This window comes from Oryzias melastigma, linkage group LG23 (genome assembly GCF_002922805.2).
Source record: "Oryzias melastigma strain HK-1 linkage group LG23, ASM292280v2, whole genome shotgun sequence".
Classification (NCBI taxonomy): Eukaryota; Metazoa; Chordata; class Actinopteri; order Beloniformes; family Adrianichthyidae; genus Oryzias; species Oryzias melastigma.
In genome coordinates this window covers 22,053,425-22,072,676 of record NC_050534.1, presented here as the reverse complement: position 1 = coordinate 22,072,676, position 19,252 = coordinate 22,053,425, and the positions used below count along the sequence as shown (strand labels likewise).

General features: G+C 43.2%; 2 protein-coding genes and 1 long non-coding RNA gene across 4 annotated transcripts in view; 2 read left to right on the top strand and 1 right to left on the bottom strand.

Annotated features, from left to right (window-relative positions):
* Positions 1-6,542, top strand: part of LOC112156403 (protein tyrosine phosphatase receptor type R) — a 22,767-nt gene extending 16,225 nt beyond the window's left edge. Inside the window, exons 7-14 of the mRNA XM_024288670.2 lie at positions 1,885-2,074; positions 2,937-3,021; positions 4,020-4,099; positions 4,329-4,466; positions 4,802-4,912; positions 4,980-5,137; positions 5,208-5,321; positions 5,843-6,542. Of these exons, the coding sequence (XP_024144438.1) occupies positions 1,885-2,074; positions 2,937-3,021; positions 4,020-4,099; positions 4,329-4,466; positions 4,802-4,912; positions 4,980-5,137; positions 5,208-5,321; positions 5,843-5,936 (970 nt within the window). The 3' untranslated portion in view covers positions 5,937-6,542. The remainder of the gene's footprint in view (positions 1-1,884; positions 2,075-2,936; positions 3,022-4,019; positions 4,100-4,328; positions 4,467-4,801; positions 4,913-4,979; positions 5,138-5,207; positions 5,322-5,842) is intronic.
* Positions 6,543-6,867: 325 nt separating this feature from the next.
* LOC118598094 lies at positions 6,868-8,668 on the bottom strand. The gene is made up of 2 exons (XR_004947195.1): positions 7,571-8,668; positions 6,868-7,055 (listed from the first exon to the last, which is right to left on the bottom strand). It is a non-coding gene; the product is annotated as an uncharacterized LOC118598094 (long non-coding RNA).
* Positions 8,669-11,824: 3,156 nt separating this feature from the next.
* Positions 11,825-19,252, top strand: part of ptprb (protein tyrosine phosphatase receptor type b) — a 31,904-nt gene continuing 24,476 nt past the window's right edge. Inside the window, exons 1-2 of one of the 2 annotated variants that reach the window (XM_024284319.2) lie at positions 11,825-12,186; positions 15,758-16,085. In XM_024284319.2, the coding sequence (XP_024140087.1) occupies positions 12,133-12,186; positions 15,758-16,085 (382 nt within the window). In that variant the 5' untranslated portion in view covers positions 11,825-12,132. The remainder of the gene's footprint in view (positions 12,187-15,757; positions 16,086-19,252) is intronic. The other variant, XM_024284310.2, reaches the window with a different exon arrangement.

The following is a 19,252-nucleotide window of genomic DNA, read 5'->3' as shown; positions in this document are numbered from 1 at the left end:
CGCGATGCTGCAGAGAAACGTCACAATGATCAAACAAAAGAGAACTTTCTGCTTCTGAACATTTCAAGACTTTTATGAAAACTTTATTCTTCTGATGTTTAAGTTCCCATTTAAAGTTCCTCCTATGACCATTTTATAGTAGCGTTTTAATTATTATGAAGTTTTAAACCAAAACCCCACAACCTAAATGTCGTAAAAACGTTGGTATGAAGTCTGTTTCCAAAAATCTCCTCTGAGGGGGCGTGGCTTCTGGAGCTGAGCTGTTTTATTTTTTTCTTCTTCCACGGAATTCTTCAAATTTGTGCAAATTCCGTGAGTATTTTATCAAAACGTTCAGCATGTTGAGGACATTAATGCATTAATGGGGTTTTTGGACTTATTCTGAGTTAAGCTAGTATGTTGGCAACATTCCAGCTTTTTTTGGGCTAATTTGGAGTTAAGCTAATATTTTAGCAGCATTCTACATTTTTTGGCTAATCTGTCATTTATTTAGGTTTTAAGAGTTAATTCTTCCTTAAGGTTGTATTTTATCAATGTGCTAACTTTTTCAACTAAGTTGGCATCAATTAAAATTTTTTATTTTGGGCTAATTTGGAGTTAGCAACATAGTGTTTTTTTTCCATAAAATTATTCATATTTTTTGTGCAATTTATTCGTTTGTTTTCAAAACATTTAGCTTGTTCATGATATTATTAAGCAACTACATAAAATACATTAATTTAGCATCTTCAGCGTCCTCGTTCAGCAAAATCATTCACTCCAATATCACATGTAATGCAGCTTTTCTTAATATATTTGTTCTCTTCTATAAGAAAAATACCACGCTAACATGTTAAAAACTTAAACAGGGACTATAACTGTTGTTTTTTCTGTAGACCTTCCTCTAAGTTTTTCTCCAGCTCTATTTTTCTGCTCCTTCTATTCGGTTCGTTTCATAGTTGATTTAAGGTTTTTCTTCGGATTTCTTTTTCAGTTTAATTTCTTCAGATACTTCAAAGCTCAGGATTCTGTTCTCCAGATGGTCGTGACGACAGCTTCGAGCTTTAGACTCTTACAGCATTCACTGTAACTTTGACATCAAAGAACGTCAGCATGAGCCCTCCTTCCATCGTGGAGAACGTCTAACATCTGCTGATGTTCTGCTTCATCCATCGTGTTTCTGGTCTGGCTTCATCGCAGCCGTTCGTCCGCTCGGTTCAGAACAGCAAACCTCTCTCCCTCCAGCACTTCAGCTTTATCTGCAGCTCCGTGTTTTTCCGCCGTTCGTCCAAACACTCGGACGCCATTTTGTTCTTGTTCCACGGGGGTGGGGGGGGGCAGCAGAGGTTTCTGAAGGTACGAGGAGGAAGGAAGATTTCAGGCTCAGGAGTGAGAACAGGATGTTTTTCTGGGTGTCTGTGTCTCCGTCGGCGCGAGCGCTTTCCACGCTGGATCCCGGCCAATCAGCAATCAGACGGAGAGCAGGAACCGGCGTCCTGCAGAGGAAGCGCACGTGTACGTGCACGCGCCTCGTGTTCCATCTCTGTCCTGGAGATCGAACCACATCTTCAGTTTGGAGAATAAACACATGAATCGAGTTTTTCAGCGTCTGTGAACACAGACCGTTATGGATGGAAGAGTTTCTGGTCGGGGACCAGCTCAGTGGCCCTGTGGTGGAGTGTCCACCCTGAAACTAGAAGGCCGTGAGTTCAAATCCAACCAAAGACTCCAAAAATGGGACTCTGTTTGACACTCTGCATTAATTGGTTGGATTTGAGGATTAAAGCACCAAATCAGTGCAGCTGTGTCTGCAGCTCGCCCCTCCCCCAGAGGGAGGAGTCAAATGCAGAGAACAAATTTCTCAAATCTAGGAGCGTAACAAGTGATGGGACTTTGTCTCCACAGACGAGGTTCAAACGTGTCCCTGGTGTTGGACATGTCCGCTCTGGGATCGGTGGAGCCCCTCAACGTCGCCGTGGTGACCCCCAGAGAGGCGGCGGCGCGCGAGTACCTGCTGTCGGCCGGGCGGCCAATGACGCGGCAGCAGCTACGAGACGCGGTGAACGACACGCACTCGCTGCACGTGGAGTTCGCCGTAAGTCTGATTTATTTACTCGTTAAATCTCCTTAAATCCTTTATGTGGGTGATAATCCGTGCACCACCGCCCCCTTGTGGTTGGAGTGGGACATTGCAACAAGCAGGAAGTTGACCCTTTAACACCGGAACTCCAGTGTTTGATTTACTGTAACTTTTCAACTGTTAACAGGATAATTCCAGTACATTGTGAAGGAGAAAAGCGGCTCAATTTTCTTTTTTTTTAAGTTTTATAAATGTAGCTTTAGAGTGTTGAATGAATGTTTATCCTGTTCGTCCCGCGACCTGAGGTGTGTTTTGGATTTTGGCCTCTCGTGTGATCGTTTTTCCTGCTGTAGCATTTTTTATTTATAAAATTAAGATTAAAATATAATTTCTGAGTTTTTCTTTATTCAAATCATTGTGAATCAGGAGCAGGAAAAAAAATCAGTTTGATAAAGATCGTATTTGTGATATTGAAAAAGAGGGGCGGGGTTTCTCCACAAACAGTCCCGCCCACAACTCAGAGGTGAATTTCTAATGAACTCCTGCCGCTCTGCAGAGCATATGTTCTATAAAACTAAACAAAGTTTTGGTTTTCGCTAAAAATGAAATATAAATATAGTAACAAAAGAATCCTAATCAGATCATCAGAAGACGATCTTTGTAGGATTTTAAACTTCTAAACACTTGACTGAATCATAAATCCTGATCTTCAGATGAATTTCCTTCCAAACTTGTGGGTTTCAGGACTTCTTAAACCAGCATGAAACTAGTTGTGTAAATGTGTGAACACGTTTGGTGTTAAAGGGTTAATTGTTGGGGGGGGGGGGGGGGGTTCGCTCCGCCCCGCCCCATAACCGCGGCCTTTCTTTCCCTTCAGGAAATTCCGATGAACTTCACCGACCCCAAGGAGCTGGACGTTCCCAACCACGGGACCAAGAACCGATACAAGACCATCCTGCCCAGTGAGTACCTGCAGAGACACGCCCCCTTCTGCCCCGCTCAGGCAGGAAGGGGGGGTCAGAGGTGATACCCGCACCTCCTCTCCACCTGAACGTCGCTCCTCCTGGCGGCACGTCCTCCTTCAGGCGTTATGTAACTCCGTTTTTCTTAGGGGGGGGTTAGGAATTTTGTTACTTCCGGCCAATCAAGTAAAAGGCTCCTCATGTGGAGCTGCTGTCAATCAAAGCCTGGAAGTGGGAGGAGCCGAGCCGGAGAGTTCTCACACAAAAATCAGATTTTCTAAAGTTTTCACTTTGACAGTTTTCCTAAAGAAATGATCCCAAGTTTCTAATCAGATCAGAACTTCTGGAATCAAACTCCTGGATCAACTTTGATCCAGAAAAACATCTCAGAAGTTCAGATCATCCTCAGCGCTTCACAAAGTTCGAGGATTTAACGGATCAAAGATTTCAAACCTGAAAGGAAACGGGAAACGTTCATCAGCAGATGAACTTCTGAGCTCCAGCAGCAGGAAGTCCAACTGTGAAGGTCTGATGTTCTCATCAGCAAAACTCAGGAGGAAATCTGTTTTCCTGCAAACTCCTGTTTGAATTTCTACAGAAAAAAATCATAAAGTTCAAATTTTTTTATTTTGAAAATCTAATTCACATAGTCAAAGATTAGTCATTTACTGGAGATGAAGTATTTGTTTCATTTCAAGTCATTCTGCTGAAGGAACTTTTTGATTTAACTTTTATTCTATAAACTTTTAAATAATCTAAAAAAATCCTTCAAATTCAGATGTTTGAGGCTCTAATTTTTACTTTTTCCCCCCTTAATATAGAGATTTTTGTGCTCTGAGGTTGTTCAGTCAGACCTGTTTGTAAGGATTCTGAACTCTCATTGTTTCTTTGATCACATCTGTTCTTGTCTTCTCCTCGGATTCATCTGGAAGTTTGGTTTCATCCCGACACGTCTCTGGAAGCAGGAGGACTCCTCACCGTTTCTCTTCCTGTTTCAGATCCTCATTCCAGAGTGATTCTGAAGACCAAGACCTGCAACGACCTGCTGAGCTCCTACATCAACGCCAACTTCATCCGGGTACGTTTTTATGCTGAGTCGGCTTGTTTCTTTCATATGTGAGGAGGTCTGACTCCTGCAGGAGGGCGGAGCCTCTGTGGTTCTGTTCCTGGTGGCGTCTGCTCATAAGTATCGATGAAACAATCAATGTTTTTCCGTTTCATGAGCTTCTCGTGGGCAGGGAAAGTGTCCTGAATCTGCCATCAGGAAGCCCCGCCTCCTCTGAACCCTCCTGTTGCTCCTCCCTCAGGGTTACCTTGGCGACGGCAAAGCCTTCATCGCCACGCAGGGCCCCATGGTGAACACGGTGAACGATTTCTGGCAGATGGCGTGGCAGGAGGAGGCGCCGGTCATCGTCATGATCACGAAACTGAAGGAGAAGAACGAGGTGAGAGGGGGGAGGGGACGGGAGGCGGGCGGAGCGAATCGATGAATGTAGAAACTGGAGACTCGGAATGAAACTGAAGCTTCTGCTACGTTTCTACCAGGGATGTGTTGTGAGATCTTGAATGAGCGTTTACCTCCTGATGTTCACACTGCACCCGCAGGGAGGGGCTTCTCTTCTGTTTTACTGTTTACTAGCGCATGTCCACCACCTACAGTTGGATGAGTCTTGGAGCACAATGTCAAAGTGGTGTAAATCTGGCTCCTCTGGCTCCAGGCTCCTTCTTTCACAGCTCTATTCCGATAAGATTCCGTGATTCCGGGTGTCCTCCTCTGCAGAAATGCGTCCTGTACTGGCCGGAGAAGAGGGGAATCTACGGGAAGGTGGAGGTGTTGGTGAACGCCGTCAGGGAGTGTGAACACTACACCGCCCGGAGCCTCACGCTGAAGGTTGGCTCTGCTGCGGTTCAGGTGACGCCGCTGTTCTCGGCTGGACTGACCCTCCGTCTGTGTGCAGTGTGGGAATCAAACCCGCGTCCTGCAGCACTACTGGTACACGTCGTGGCCGGACCACAAGACGCCGGACTCGGCGCTGCCGCTGCTGCAGCTGATGGCTGACGTGGAGGCGGACCGACGCGCAGCCGCCGCGGCGGGGCCGGTGATCGTCCACTGCAGGTGCAGAACGATCCTCCACCAACGCACGCCGCGGCGCAACACTCCATTACCCAGAATGCTTTGCTTACAGTGCCGGAATTGGCCGAACGGGATGTTTCATCGCTACAACCATAGGCTGCCGACAGCTGCAGGTGGAGGGGGTGGTGGACGTTCTGAGCATCACCTGCCAGCTCCGAGCCGACAGGTCTGACGTTTGTTACCTTCAGCACAAACCATGGGTTGTCTACCTGCTGTTGCTAGGCAACGTCTATCTTAGGATTTGTTTTTGTTTTTTCGGCTAATTTAGAGTTCAGTTATTTCAGCTACATGCTAGCTGTTTTGGCTAATTTAGGCTTTTTCCAGTTTTTAGGGCTAATTTGGCATTTAGCTGTTTTAGCTGGTTATCAGCTTCAGCGTTTTTAACTATCAGTTTCAGCATCTTCAGCTGCTAATTCAGCTTACAGCATTCACACCAACATTATCACAGGTAATGCTATATATCTCGTTTTTAGTTAGTTTAAAGCTAATGACAGTTGAGATCTGACCTTTACATCCCCTTTACGGATGATCCGATTAGTCGACTATCTAAATATAATGTCTGGCGGCACGAGTGGACGACCACTTCCTGTTCTTACACGCTGATGTAAAACCAAACACTCTAAAGTTTTATTCCTGCAGCAGCTTTCAGAATCTCAGGTGTTCACGCCGACTTGTTTGTTTCTTCAGGGGGGGGATGATCCAAACAGGTGAGCAGTACGAGTTCGTCCATCACGCCTTAAGCCTGTTTGAGGCCCGCCTCTCTGCAGGGACCAGCCAATGAGCAGCCGGGAAACTCTGCAGGTATGACCGGAGCTTCGGGAGACCCCGGATGTTCTCTCTGACTTTCATGGACAACAGAATGGACTGTTGTGGGCGGAGCCAGATCAAAGGAAGGAGGAAAGGTATAAATCTGGGGCGTCTCCTGGAGAAGATGGAGATCTTTCCTCCCCTCGGTTGACTTTGGGAAGGTGTTTTTCCAAACAAACCAGACTCTTCTGTGGCGATGCGTAGAGTTCTGATGTTTTAGAGTTTAGTTCTGCTGTAACTCTGACGGCTGTTTTAAAGACGACTGTTAGCTGGATCCTCAGCTGATCCCCTTTGACCTCTACAGCCGGTTTAGTGTCCTACAGTCTTCAGGACTACTGGGTTTACACTCGGGGTTCAAACTTTGTTCCAGATCTTCATTCTTGTCAGAACAATCCAGCTGAAGTTCAGAAGCTCTGAGTTCAGCACCAGTTCTGTGGTGTTGGAACAGTTTTATTTCACTGATAAATGTTTGCCTTTTAAATGTGGAGCGGGTTCTAGCAGACGGTTCTGTTGGACCGGGCCGTCCTGCAGCCAATAAACCAATAAAGTAAAAGCCGCCCCGCTCCGTGCTGGTTTGGTACATCAGTTCATGCTTTGCAATAAGTTACACGCTAACGCAATATTCAGGTGAGACTGCAGGAAACGTGAAGGCCCTCATCACTGCCAAGACCGAGAATTCTGGGAGCTGTAGTTTAATGACAACTGTGGTTTTATCTTTGATTAAAAAAGGGATTAAAAGACCAAACTGCTGATAGGGACACACAACTGACACACAACATCACACAAACAATACAGTGGACGTCAGTTGATGCGATTTTCTTCTTGGAGACTTTAGACGCCACAATCCCGATGTTCGTTACTCTGAGCTTTTCGGTTCCGTTAGAGTATCAGTGAAAACATGAAACTCTGATTTTAGACCTTTATGGTTCCAAAGGAGGACAACTGGCACCTCTGCAAAGTTTCTGTGTTGCCCACACATCTCAAGCTGAGGTCACCTGCTGACTCTTTGTCCCTCAGGTGTGGGTGGTTGGTGGTAAGCCCCGCCTTCACCTGACAGCAGCTGGATAGGCTCCAGTCACACCACATGGACATACTGAAAAAAGAACATTCAAATCCCGCCTTTTTTAAACAATTAAACTTCAGATCACATTTAAGGACGAGTTCAGTCAATGTTAGGAACATGTTTCATGAAGTAGAAACCTAATGTTTTTAAAAATAAATATTGAGCCTTAAAATTAAGAATCTGAACATTTAAACTGAAATAGTTTTTGATTTATTTGAATGAATGAAATCTCAGAATAAACGTTCGAATCATGCAGTTTCTGCTTCGAGCTAACACTCATCTGATTCTCTTTTTATCCAACATTTTAATTCATCATTGTGGCTCCTGATCCATTCAGTTTTATAGATGATGTGAATGTTATTCAAGTGTTTTTATAACGTTTCTATGGTCTGCAGATCTAAGACACGCCGTGCAGTTAACTGAACTTCACTAAAACTCAACCCTAAATGAAGTTATGTGTCCATATTACTGCAGTTATGATCTTGATATGAGATTGTTACCTGTAAGAATTAGAAGATGCATCATAAAACTGAAGCTCTACTTACTGATAATCCAGAAGTCGTTTCAGAACGTTGAGGTCTGAGTCCAGATCTTCTGCTGAGGAGATTCTCCAGACTGAAGTCTGCTCTGGTTCCTGTAATCATCTGGACTTTGCTGTAATCCGTGCAGAACTCTGACGTCGCTCAGTAAACGTGAAGATGCTGTTAAAGTTCTTGATCATGAGGTGTCAAATGGACTTTTTTTGTTCAGATCATTTGGTCTCGTGTGAAAAACAAGAATGGGACGTTAATGGAGGCTCTTCATCTGCATCCTAGAACCATGATTCCTCACACAGGATCAGAACCAGAACCTGCTGTGCATCAACCAGTGTTTCCTGTTGTGATTTGGATGGAAGTGAAAATCCTTCGATAGATTTCGTGGTTCTGTATCGATTCAGTTGGAACTGGAGTCGTGTGCTGATGGGTATCAAACGTTGGAGGTCCGTAGTCGTGTCCGGACGGGTTTCTGTCTCTGCTTTAGACACAGTTGGGTGAAACTTGACGGTTTTTTATCAGTTCAGACGTTTTTACAGCTGGATAATCTGGTTTTCTGACTGTTGATGTGGTTCATGTTGAATGAATGCCTTCAGTTTACAGTTAAACTCAACAGTAGACAACAGTCTGAGGTTAACTCCAGTCTTTCAAATGTCATTAAATGCAAAACATTTTTTTAGTTCAAGTTTCTGATTTAAATTAATTTTCATGTTTTTATTTCACGTTCGTTGACATCATAGTAGAGATTTTATTTTTATATTTTTGAGAAGTTAAAAGCAGCCAGATTTTATCTTGATATTCTTATGTTTTTATTCTAAAATGATCTAGTTCTGAGATTTTCTGAAGCTACAAAAAACCTCTTTTGATTTGAGAGATGAACATGAAACCATCCGGGTCTCTTTGGGTCAAACTGGGCATCTGGATCAGAACTCGCTTCTACTAACTCGAGTGTAAAACTTGCTCTGACTAACTCGATGTACGACGAACAGACTTGAATGTTGTTGTGGAGCGAAGCATTTACCACTGTAGTGCTGTACCTGTGTAACCTGTACCCTGTAATCTGTGTAATAAATACTCCAAACCTGAAGCTCTCGTGTCGTCTTGGACCCGCGACTCCGTCACTGTTTCTGGTTTTCTGTTCTCCTGACTGAAGTCAGTTCTGCAGTAAACCTCCACAAAGGTAACAGCTGTTAGACTGGAAAGACTTTCACAGCAGCAAAACGATGCAGAAACGATGTTTCTTTTAAATCAAAATTATGTGAACAGGCGAACCAAAGGCGATGATTCATTCAGAATCACAGATGTGAACGATGCTTTAATAGAGGAGTGCAGAAATTTACTTCAAATCAAAGGAGACGTCGGCGTCTTATTCACGAGCTTCGTGGGAGCAGCTGCGGATGAAGGGATTCTGGGAAATGGTGGTTTTACAGAGGAGCTGTGGATTCAACTCCAGATGCGACTCTGTGGGACCTGTAGTGGCGCCCGCTTAGCTAAGCGTGGTATCGGATTGTTGGTCACATGACTCATTTAAGAATAAAAAAATCTTCAAGCACAAAAACTATTTTAATTCATTTTTTTTTCAAAACTGTTGTATTTCCATTAAGCAAATTTGTGATTGCAAATCCAATTTCACATTCGATGGAAAAGCGGCCAGTGAAGCTCGGCGAGGCAGAAATGAAAGTGTTGTTCTTAGAAACTGGTCCTATGGGGGGGGCAGGAAGGAAGGAAAGAGGTGTGGAAACTAAATGTGGCTCAAACTGACTGAAACAAAAGACTTTAACTCCTGATGCTGAACCACTCAAACTACAGCTTATTCAGTCCTTTAATCTACATTAAGACCATAAAATATCTTCAACTTATTAGTAACAGATCCATGAAAGTGTTCCGTGAACAAATGTTTAACATTCAAATGTTTGTTTTCACCAAATAAGTTTTCAACCAGACCAGCTCTGTGATTAATGACAAAAATCTGTTAACTTGTTCCTAAAGTTTTCATCAAATCTGAAAAGTTCCACTTCATATCTAGGAGTGTAATGACTAATCAATGAAGTGATTTCTATTCTTGCGCTCCAATCAGCCCGATCCGTCTGAGACATGTTATTATATGAGTAGAACTGACCTATATTACTATAAAATCTTTTCAAAATAAAATGGATTAGAATAACTACTGGGAAACATAATCTGAGACATGGAGGGTTTACCTTCCTCTCTGGTAAAAACGACCATCACAGCAGACGACGGCGATCAACCATCATCCCAGCACAATGTGTGGAAACACCTTGAATTTAGCAAAGTCATGTGACCTCAGTGTGGTACGCTGGTGAAAGTTTTGGTTAAAGATGTCCTGGATCCATCTTCTCAGTGAATCGGATCATGAACTGAAATCCAATCAGGAACCACAAGTTATGGCATGAATTGAATCGTTGGAATGAATTGTTGCATACATTTAGGTATAGCAACTCTATCAGCAAAAGTTGTCTCCTCCTATTCAATCAACTTTATCGGTTAAGAGGCGACCTTAAAAAAAAAAAAAAAAAAAAAATTTTGAATTTTTTTTTTTTTGAGAATTGCAGTTATGGAACCAGCCTGGAAGACTTAAACTTTTCACAGATGGTTTGCAAACTCTTAACATAGATGTCCAAGTGAACCTATTTTTTTCTGTCAAAAGTACCAAAGCGTGGGCTGTTATAAATGCTTGACTACAAATGGAGAAGACCACTTTGACCAGAGGCTCACAGTGAAAGGAGCTCCAATCTGGAGTAGTTCACCTGATGGACTCTAAAGCCTCATTTCCACTGAGCGGTCAGGTCTGGTTCGATCCGGTATTTTGAGCGTTTCCATTGTTAAACCCATTAAACGGTTCTGACCCATTCCTCTTGAGGGTCCTCATCCTTTGTAGATCCATAGAAAAATAGAATGTGACGGTTGGGACGGAGCCGCTGCTGCCACCCTCTGAAGTGATGACATTAAAAAAGCACCAGTATAGCGCTAAGCTAGTGATTCCTCTTTACGGCGGTATTCTTCTAGAAAAAGAAAAAGATGAGCTGCTGGATGACCTCCATTGTTGTTGCTTTGCTAGTCGTCGCACTACAATGACGCGCTAGCGGACTATACCGCGCACGGACCGTGAAAACAAACCGTGGAAGCGAGGTGCAACGCCTGCCAGAATTAACTGGACCGTACCGTACTTCTCCTTACTGTACCAGACTGCTTCTTACTGGATGGAATAACTCTTACTGCACCGGACTGGTCCTAACCGGACGAGACTGCTCCTTACTGCACCGGACTGGTCCTAACCAAACCGGACTACTCCTTACCGAACCAGACTGGTCCTTACCGGATCGGACTACACCATACCAGAACATACTACTCCTTACTGGAACCGTCATACCCCTTATTGGACTACTTCTTACTGGACGGGACAACTCCTAACCGGACCAGACAACTCCTTACCGGACTGGACTGTTCCTTACTGGAACCGTCATACCCCTTACTGGACTACTTCTTACTGGACGGAACGACTCTGACCAGCCTGGACTGCTCTTTACCGGACCGGACTCAACCTTACCGGACCGTACCGGTCCTAACCGGACCGGACTCAACCTTACCGGACCGTACTGGTCCTAACCGGACCGGACTGCTCTTTACCGGACCGGACTCAACCTTACCGGTCCGTACTGGTCCTAACCATAGCAACAGAAGCGTGGCACATCAGCGGACAGACATTATTTGCTAGTTTATCAAAACAACAACAGTACAAAATATTTCAGTCCTTCAAACGTCTCTCATTACAGGATCTTTGCCACATTTTACTGTCAACTTTAACTGTAAATAGTTTATTGTCCTTTTGTTCTGCTTACATTATTGTTTGATATAAAGTAAACAATGGTAATAATTAATGAAAGATCAAAGGTAACAAGGACATTTCTTCAATTAAAGCGATCTAGAAAACTATTTGTTGACTTTGAGACAAACTTCATCTTCATCGTCTGGACAAAAACGAGTGCTAAGCGGTGAACTTTGACCTCTGAAATGATACATAATTAAAGTACATTATTAATCCTGACAGAACTTCCAGCTCGCATTGGCGTTTATCTTTGATCTAATTTGTAGGTGCAATCCCCCTGAATCTTCTGCGCTCAAAGGTGAGCTTCACTATTTATAGAGACGTCCGTTCTGGGTGTGTCGGTGGCTTTGCAGTGAGTCAGAGCTGCTGGTTGGATGGAGGAAGTCTGTTTCAGTCAGACAGACGGGCAGGAAGACCCACTCAGTGAGACGGGTCGGGAGAAAGGGAGGAAAGGCCCGGCCCGAGGTCGCACCGGCTTCAGTCGAGGATGGACACGACACGAACCAGAGACCAACGGAGCCAAACGAAACCCAATCCTGCAGGAAATATAATTACGTTTTCTCCATAGGAAGAAGGAAAATATTCTCTTTTTTTAGAAAACAGTAAAGCAAAAACAGGAATACAGCTTTATTTTCCTTTCTGTCTGGAGAGCGATCTGAACCCACCTTTTTGTACCTGAGGATTATGGTGGTGCGTGCCGCACCTGAACACCTGAAGGACGACCAAAATGCTGAAATGTAAAGTTGTGGGTTTGTTTTTCACACGGCTGCTGCTGCTTCAGGTCAGTCTGAGCGTCGACACGAACTTCTCAAACACTTCAAAGTTAATTCTGTTTCAAAGAAAACATCCTGCAGGCTTTAAAACATATATAAATGTATAGAAAATCTAAAAATAAATTCAAGTTGTGGTCTTGTAAGCTGGTTTGACGCTGTTTTTCTGGAAACGGTTAAATCCTCGCAGACAAACGGCGTCAGTTTCTGTGGTTCAGAACCCCCGCCTGAGGTGAAGACTCTGAAGCTCAGATCAGGTCACGGCTTAACAGCAGGTGCAGGAAACACATCTGAGAAGAAGTTTCCACTTTCAGAACTTAAAATCTGTTGTCTAAAGGGGTTTCAGAAGTCTGCACGTTTAGGAAGGCTAAACGACTTTAACGCCACCAAAGTAGAGCTTCAATGTCTCAACACACAAGACCTCTAAAGTGCCACCAGAGAAGCTCCTTCAAGTTCAAAGCTATTTATTTCAGACATTTTGTAAAATGTGTGTGGAGCTGCAAAGTAAGAAAATTATACAAAAAAATCTGAAGGGAGGAAGAGGAAGAATAATTGTATAAATTCTCCCCCAAACCTTGTATCATTAATAATCCTAAACCCAGTACACCCAAGATTAAAGCTCAGTGCCGAGCTAAAAGTATATCACGTTACGATTACACATGTAACTCTCATTTCCTCAAACACCCACAAGAATAATATGGAGCTAAATTCAAGGCAATATCATTTGAGACCCAAATAAAAAAAAAATGAATTCATTTGTGCCATTTTTTTAGGTTTCAAAACTTTTTTTCCCCAGTTTTAGCTCTGAATTTTGAGTTTTGAAACCTAAAAAAACTGAAGCTGTAAATAATTTAGTTTATTTTACAATAGCAAAAAGTTTCGGACATTTAAAATGATTTTTTTGGCCAAGCAATGTCTTTTTCAATTCATTTTATTTGGGTTTTAAATAATATTGGCCCCAGTTTAGCTCCATGGAATAACAGAATTTCATTGTATAAGCACATTTACACATGCTAGTGTTTATTTTAGTGTTTGTACATATTTACGAATGATCATATTTCTGTATTTATACTTTTATATTTGGACATTTTCTGGTTCTGTTCCACAGGTTCATTCCACATGTTAAAACACAAACCCTTTGTTTGTGGTTTATGCATTAGAAATGTATTTTTTTCCCCTTTGATATTTGTTGGTAATAAATTGTTTTCTGGCTTGAATAGTATTTGAGATGTACAATACTTTACTAGATGATGACATTTGAGTAATTTTGATTGTATGAACAGCTTGTTGATGTGCTCCAGGTAACTGACTTTGTGTTGCTCTCTTTTGAAGTATTGATAGTCAATGTTATGTTGTTTTATAGTTCTCTACACAATAAGAAAAACATGGTAAGACCGGTGAACAGTATAACATGTGGAGTGATTTGTGGTCCAGAACCAGTTTTACTTTATATTTCCTGAGAGAAAAGTCATTTTTTGCTAAATTTTCATTTTCAACACATTCTCAGCAGTCGTCACTTTTTGACATTTTGGGTGTCTCCAACTCGCCATTCTTTGACATGCTGGATGTTCCAATTAAATCGAGGCTCCCCAACCGCCGGGCTGCTAACCAGAACGGCGATGTGGACTGCAAACTGGTATCCTAACCCTAACCTGGTACAGAACCTGGATCGATACATGTTCTGGATGCAGTATCAGACGTGGACCAGGCTAGGGTTATGGGACCGGTACCAGCCATGTCCCAAGGTCGGGTACCGCGTCCGACAAAATGACCGGACCTCTGATGTAATTGAAAGAGCCAGCCCCTCAAAAAACGACGAGTTGGGGACACCAAAAACATCAAACGACAAGTTGGCGTCCGTCACCAGACGTCCATATGTGACGTGTGGGAGTCAGGTGTTGTTTTCTCAGCCCATTCTGGATAAAAACTGGACTCCAGGAATATTTTATTAGTAAAAGATTTTAGGAGACTTTGAAGCAAAAACCGGAATCTTCTGGTTCCTCTGAACCACCAGGTAGAACACGTCCACCTGGTTGGTTCTGTTCATGGTTTATTTTAGTTTCAATAGGATTAAAAGTTTCAGTTTCTTGTGTAAAACTTGCAGCTTCAGTTTGTATCTCCGACATTATTCCAGCTCCTCCTGATTTCTGCCGTCAAAGTATTTTGATGGATCTGAATCCAGGTAGAACTTCCTGCTTCAGGTTCACAGAAACATTCTCTCGTCTTCGTTTCATCTCCTCGGCTGAGACGAAACGGCGAAAACAGAAACTTCTCTGAATCCCCTTCCCGAACCGGAAGGATCTTCCAGACTGAAGTGTTTCCTCCGAGGAGAAAAAGGAGGTTTGCTGCTTCCTGTATGATCTCCTCAGCAGAGGAACATCATTTCTAGGTCCCACAATCCTCTACGCTCTCATTGAAGCAGAAAGCCGTGCAGACGGGATGTAAACCTGACTTCTAGTTCGTCTGCTTCAGGATCAATGTTTGGCTCTCAGATCATCTGGAGTCTCTTGTTCAGAAACGGTTGGAACTGACTTTGGTTTTTATGGAGACTTCTGGTAGAACATCTGTTCTTTCATTCATTGGTGATCAGATCCATGTTGAGCATTTAAAGCACTCAGAATATGTCGTAGTAAAGTTGAAACTGAAGCAGATTTTACTGACCTTTACACTGGAAAACCATCCTTTACTGACACTTTAATCCTAATCGTTCTTAAAAAGTGAAAAATCTAATTCATCTAGAGGAAGTTTGTTGATTTTTAATTTTGAACAGAAAAAAGTCAAGAGACTCTGGCTAACAGAGAAAAAATATGGCACCCGAAAATCAATAGCTAGAAGTCCCTCCCCCTGCTGCAAAAAAAAAAAATCCCATTGTTTTAAGCTTTGTACCTTTTTCCCGTTTCTTCTCTGTTATCGACCCTTTTCTCTGGAGGTAATCAGGAAATTTCCACCAACTCAACCGGCTACAGATTGATTCTGGAGACATCTTGCGTGTGAACAGAGGTCCCTTAAAAAAGTTGATCTGAAATTCCTTCTGCTGTGAGGTTTTCTATTGAAGTGAATGAAGCTTCAAGCTGTAGCCTCTGAGAAGACCGTCATTCACCTTAAAAATCAAAGTTCTCCGGAGCTGAAACAACTCTTTCTGTTGATGAATGTTTCAGCCTCAGGAAGGTTTTCTTCAGACGTTCCATCAGAAACACAGAAGCAGCTTCATTTCTGCTCCGTCAAACCTCCCAACGCTCTGAGGAAACGTTCTCATGAACTCTTAAAGGTGACTGAGACGTTCTCATATAGCGGCAGGATGTCCTCTCGTTAATGGTTGGATCTTCTCCTTATTGAAGTCCAGAAGCAGAAAAAGAACGAGGGAAGTTTAAAAAACAGTTAAAACTTTAACTCGTTGGTTTTTCTGACGTGGAAACCTCTTTATAAAGTTTGGTAGAACAATAGGATCAAAGCTTGTTTTCTCTGTTTCCATCTCCAGATGGTTTCCACTCAGAAAGTTCCTCTTTGAGGAGAACATTCCGGATCTGTTTTTGGATTCTGGGTTCATGTTTGACTCTGACGTCTGTCTCTTCCTCCTGTCAGGTTGGGATCAGAGCAGCTCCTCCTGAGGACCACGCCGCCGCCTCGTGCAGCATCTCGGTGTCTGACACCGTTTCCAGTCTGGATTCTGTTTCTGTGAGCGTGAGCACCAGCGGACTGAGCTGTTCCTTCAACCTGACGGACTCCAGAGGAGATGGTGCCGAGTGTGTACGGATACAAGGAGAGGAGGAGGAGCGGAGGAACCGGACGGATGGAAGCAGCAGGACGCCGTTCCTCTGCGTTCTGGATCACCTGGAGCCTGGAACCTCCCACCTGCTGCAGGTTCGGTCGCAGACGGACGGCGAGTCGGCTAACGTCACCGTGAACACCCGTAAGTGCTGGTCCAGCTGTTTTCAGAGGACCCGGTTGTTCACCTGCTTTGGTTCGTTCACACTTTATGTCTAAAACATCCCAGAATTCAGTTCAGGGTCACAGATTCATTCTCATTTTCCAGATTTCTATTCAAAGATCCGCTTTTCTTAGTTATGAAGGTAAATTAACAGAAGAACCTTAAACTGAAGGAAAAGTTCCTTCATGGAGTAAAAAGCTGCTGATTGGAAACTGTTGAAGTTCAGAATCAAACAGAAAAATAGTCTTTAAATCTGGATTTGGAGCTGTAGTTAAAAGATCCTGAAGGCCTCAGTTAGGAAAACTTGAAACCACATGAACAGGAATCCTGAGAACCAGGAGACGATCCAAGAGTTTCCTGTGGATCCTCAGTTGTTTTAAAATGTTGAAACATCTACAGATCCACTCCCACGGAAACTGTGTTTTTAGCATCTTCTTCTTGTGGCTTTGTTCTGACGGTGGAGGACGTTTATGAAGACAATTAAGATTCAAATTAATTCTGAGGATTTCTTTGTTCAAATTGTTGTGAATCAGGACCAGACAAAAAAGTGCTGTTTAAAAAATATGCTATTTGTGATGTAGAAAATACAGTGGGCGGAGCCACAACCTCCTTGCTCCACCCCTTTTGATGTACATCTTTGTTTTCATCAAATGTATTCTGGTTCATTTATGAGAACGGAAGCCACGCTGAACACGTTTTTAATTTGGGCTAAAAACTTTATCATCAAAAGATGCTGGGAACACTTTGGAAACAGATGATTGGAGTAGAACCTCAACCTATAAGTGGTGATAAAAGATCCCGATCCCTTCAGGACTCTCTGGAGCTCCACAGCACCAGAACTGGTGGTTGATCAGACTTTGAATTCCATCTTCTCGTCTCTATGAAGCAGAACTTCAGTAGAAAAGCTCCTCTGATTTCACAATAAACCCATAAGCAGTTGTTGAGGTCATGAAGGTTATGAACTGTCAAATTAGGGGAAATAAAGTAGTTTGGAAAGTTTTGCATTTTACAGTTTAAAATAAAAAACAACACTTTGTATAATTGTTATGTGTACATTTTTTAGATTAAGTATCGTCTGCACTATAAAAGCCTTAACTGAATTCAGAAAACAACAGAGCACATTACCCAGAGCGCCTTTGTTTGTGTGATATTGTGAACGTGCTAATACAGCTAAACATGTAACTGTGTCAGACTGTGGTTTTTCTATATGCATTATAACAAATTTGTGAGTTAGAGTAGTTACAGTAACATTTTAGTCATCAGTCTGTTTTTTATTGTCTTTGCAAACAAAGAAGGAAGTTACAGATATTGTGATTACATTAACGTAACAAATATTTCAGAGTAACTGTGAACGCAGTTAAATAATCTTGGACTCGTTTTGCTTGGTGCTCCTTATAAAGGTCAAAAGATCCAAAGTAAACCCGTCACTGATGAATATTCAGTAATGTTACTGACGTGATGTGCTGAAGGGATTTCTGTTCTGTAACAGAGTCATTATAAAAGATTGAAGTGCATTAATTCAACCAAAGCTTCTGTACCATTTTACCAAACCATTCTGACTCCCAACTCCTCATAAATGGACATACCGTTTGGGTCCCTCCATTAAATCAGGGGTCTCCAGCCTCTGGTACCGGTTCAAGGACCGCTTGGTGCCGGGCCACAAACAGGGGAGAAACGCATACGCTAGTCCCGGACCCTTGGATTTAATGGGAACAGCCATCAGGACAGAAACGTCGAGTTTGGAGTGAGATCGTGTTGTACATGTAGAGTTTGTCGTTTACATTGTTGCTGCAGTACCGCACACGACCACCAGAGGAAGGACCTCATTTTAAAGTTTGTCAGTGTGAAGACACAAATGTGAGGTTAAGTGCTGCTGCCCCCCCGTTCCACCTCTGTTTGAAGTCCCCCCCCCCATTGTTTCTGGAGTATATTTTTGAGTCTCAGAGTTAATGTCTTCATGCTTCCCCTCTCTGTGATTAGCTGCAGGAACCTGCTGAGGCACAGCGATAGAGCTGAACCGTTCATGCTGAGTGTCTGTGTGCGTTGGTGTGTGTGTACACGCTGGCGGGCCTCCAGAACAGAAGTCGGACCCTTGGCCAGTATTTCCATGGTGGGCAGAGCTCAGGGTTCAGACATTTCCTGCCTCCATTGTTTCTTTGTTCTGTGGGAAGGGTGTGAGTTTGTGTGCGTTTGTGTGACGGCGTGTGCATGTGTGTTGAGTTGGGAGGAAATGAAGCATTGCTGCGCCCAGTCGATTCCTGACATAACCTTCTGAACGGCACAAACAGGCGGGCTGAAGCCGAGAGGGTTTCTTATCTGACCTTTGCTGCTCTGTTTGCATTCCAGCCGCTCCGGTTCCAGCAGAACCATGAAAACAGTTGCTGGACAAACGGCGGGCCGACCAAAGACGGAGCGGAGGCCCGTCTCAGACTCCACAGGTCTCGGCTAGCATTCTGCCAGAAAGTTTAGTTCAATAAAGGGGCGGAGCCTTCAGAGGAACCAGAGAGAGCAGACATCAAAGACTCAAAGTTTATCTTTGACCTCAATATGGAGATAAATGAAATGTCAAAAACAGATGCGATGGTCGACAAGTCAGGGGAGCCCAAACTTTTTCCCTCAAAGGGCCAAAATCTAAATGGGATTCCGGTCTGCGGGACAAATACAATAGTTATTCATGCTTTCATGTCATGAGATAAAAGGAGAAATGAAAGAATATGGTTGAATGTATTTAAAATGTTGGAACACTAAACACTTCTGCAGTCATGATTGGACGGGACAAATTTGGCCACACTTTGGACACCGATAGTTGAAGTCAGGGGTCTGAACCCTGAGGCTCCAGATCCACATGTGCCTCCTGTGTCGCTCCATTGTGGCTACACATTGGGTTAGTTTGTTTAGTAAACTACGTCATGTGTTTAGATGTTTAACATGTCCAAAAGTTGATGGTAGAAGGAGGAGGAGCTAAAAGCATGAATCTGAAGCAGTAATGCATGCTGGGTAAAAGTGGTGGAGTGAGGAGCTTCTCCAGAGATGTTGGTCAGAAGAGGATCCATTTTTCGTCCTCGTTAGAGCTCGTTATGGACAGTAGCGCCCCCTAATGAGCATCAGTTCACTTTAGTCTTTTGTTTGAGAACTAACTTGTTTTGGGG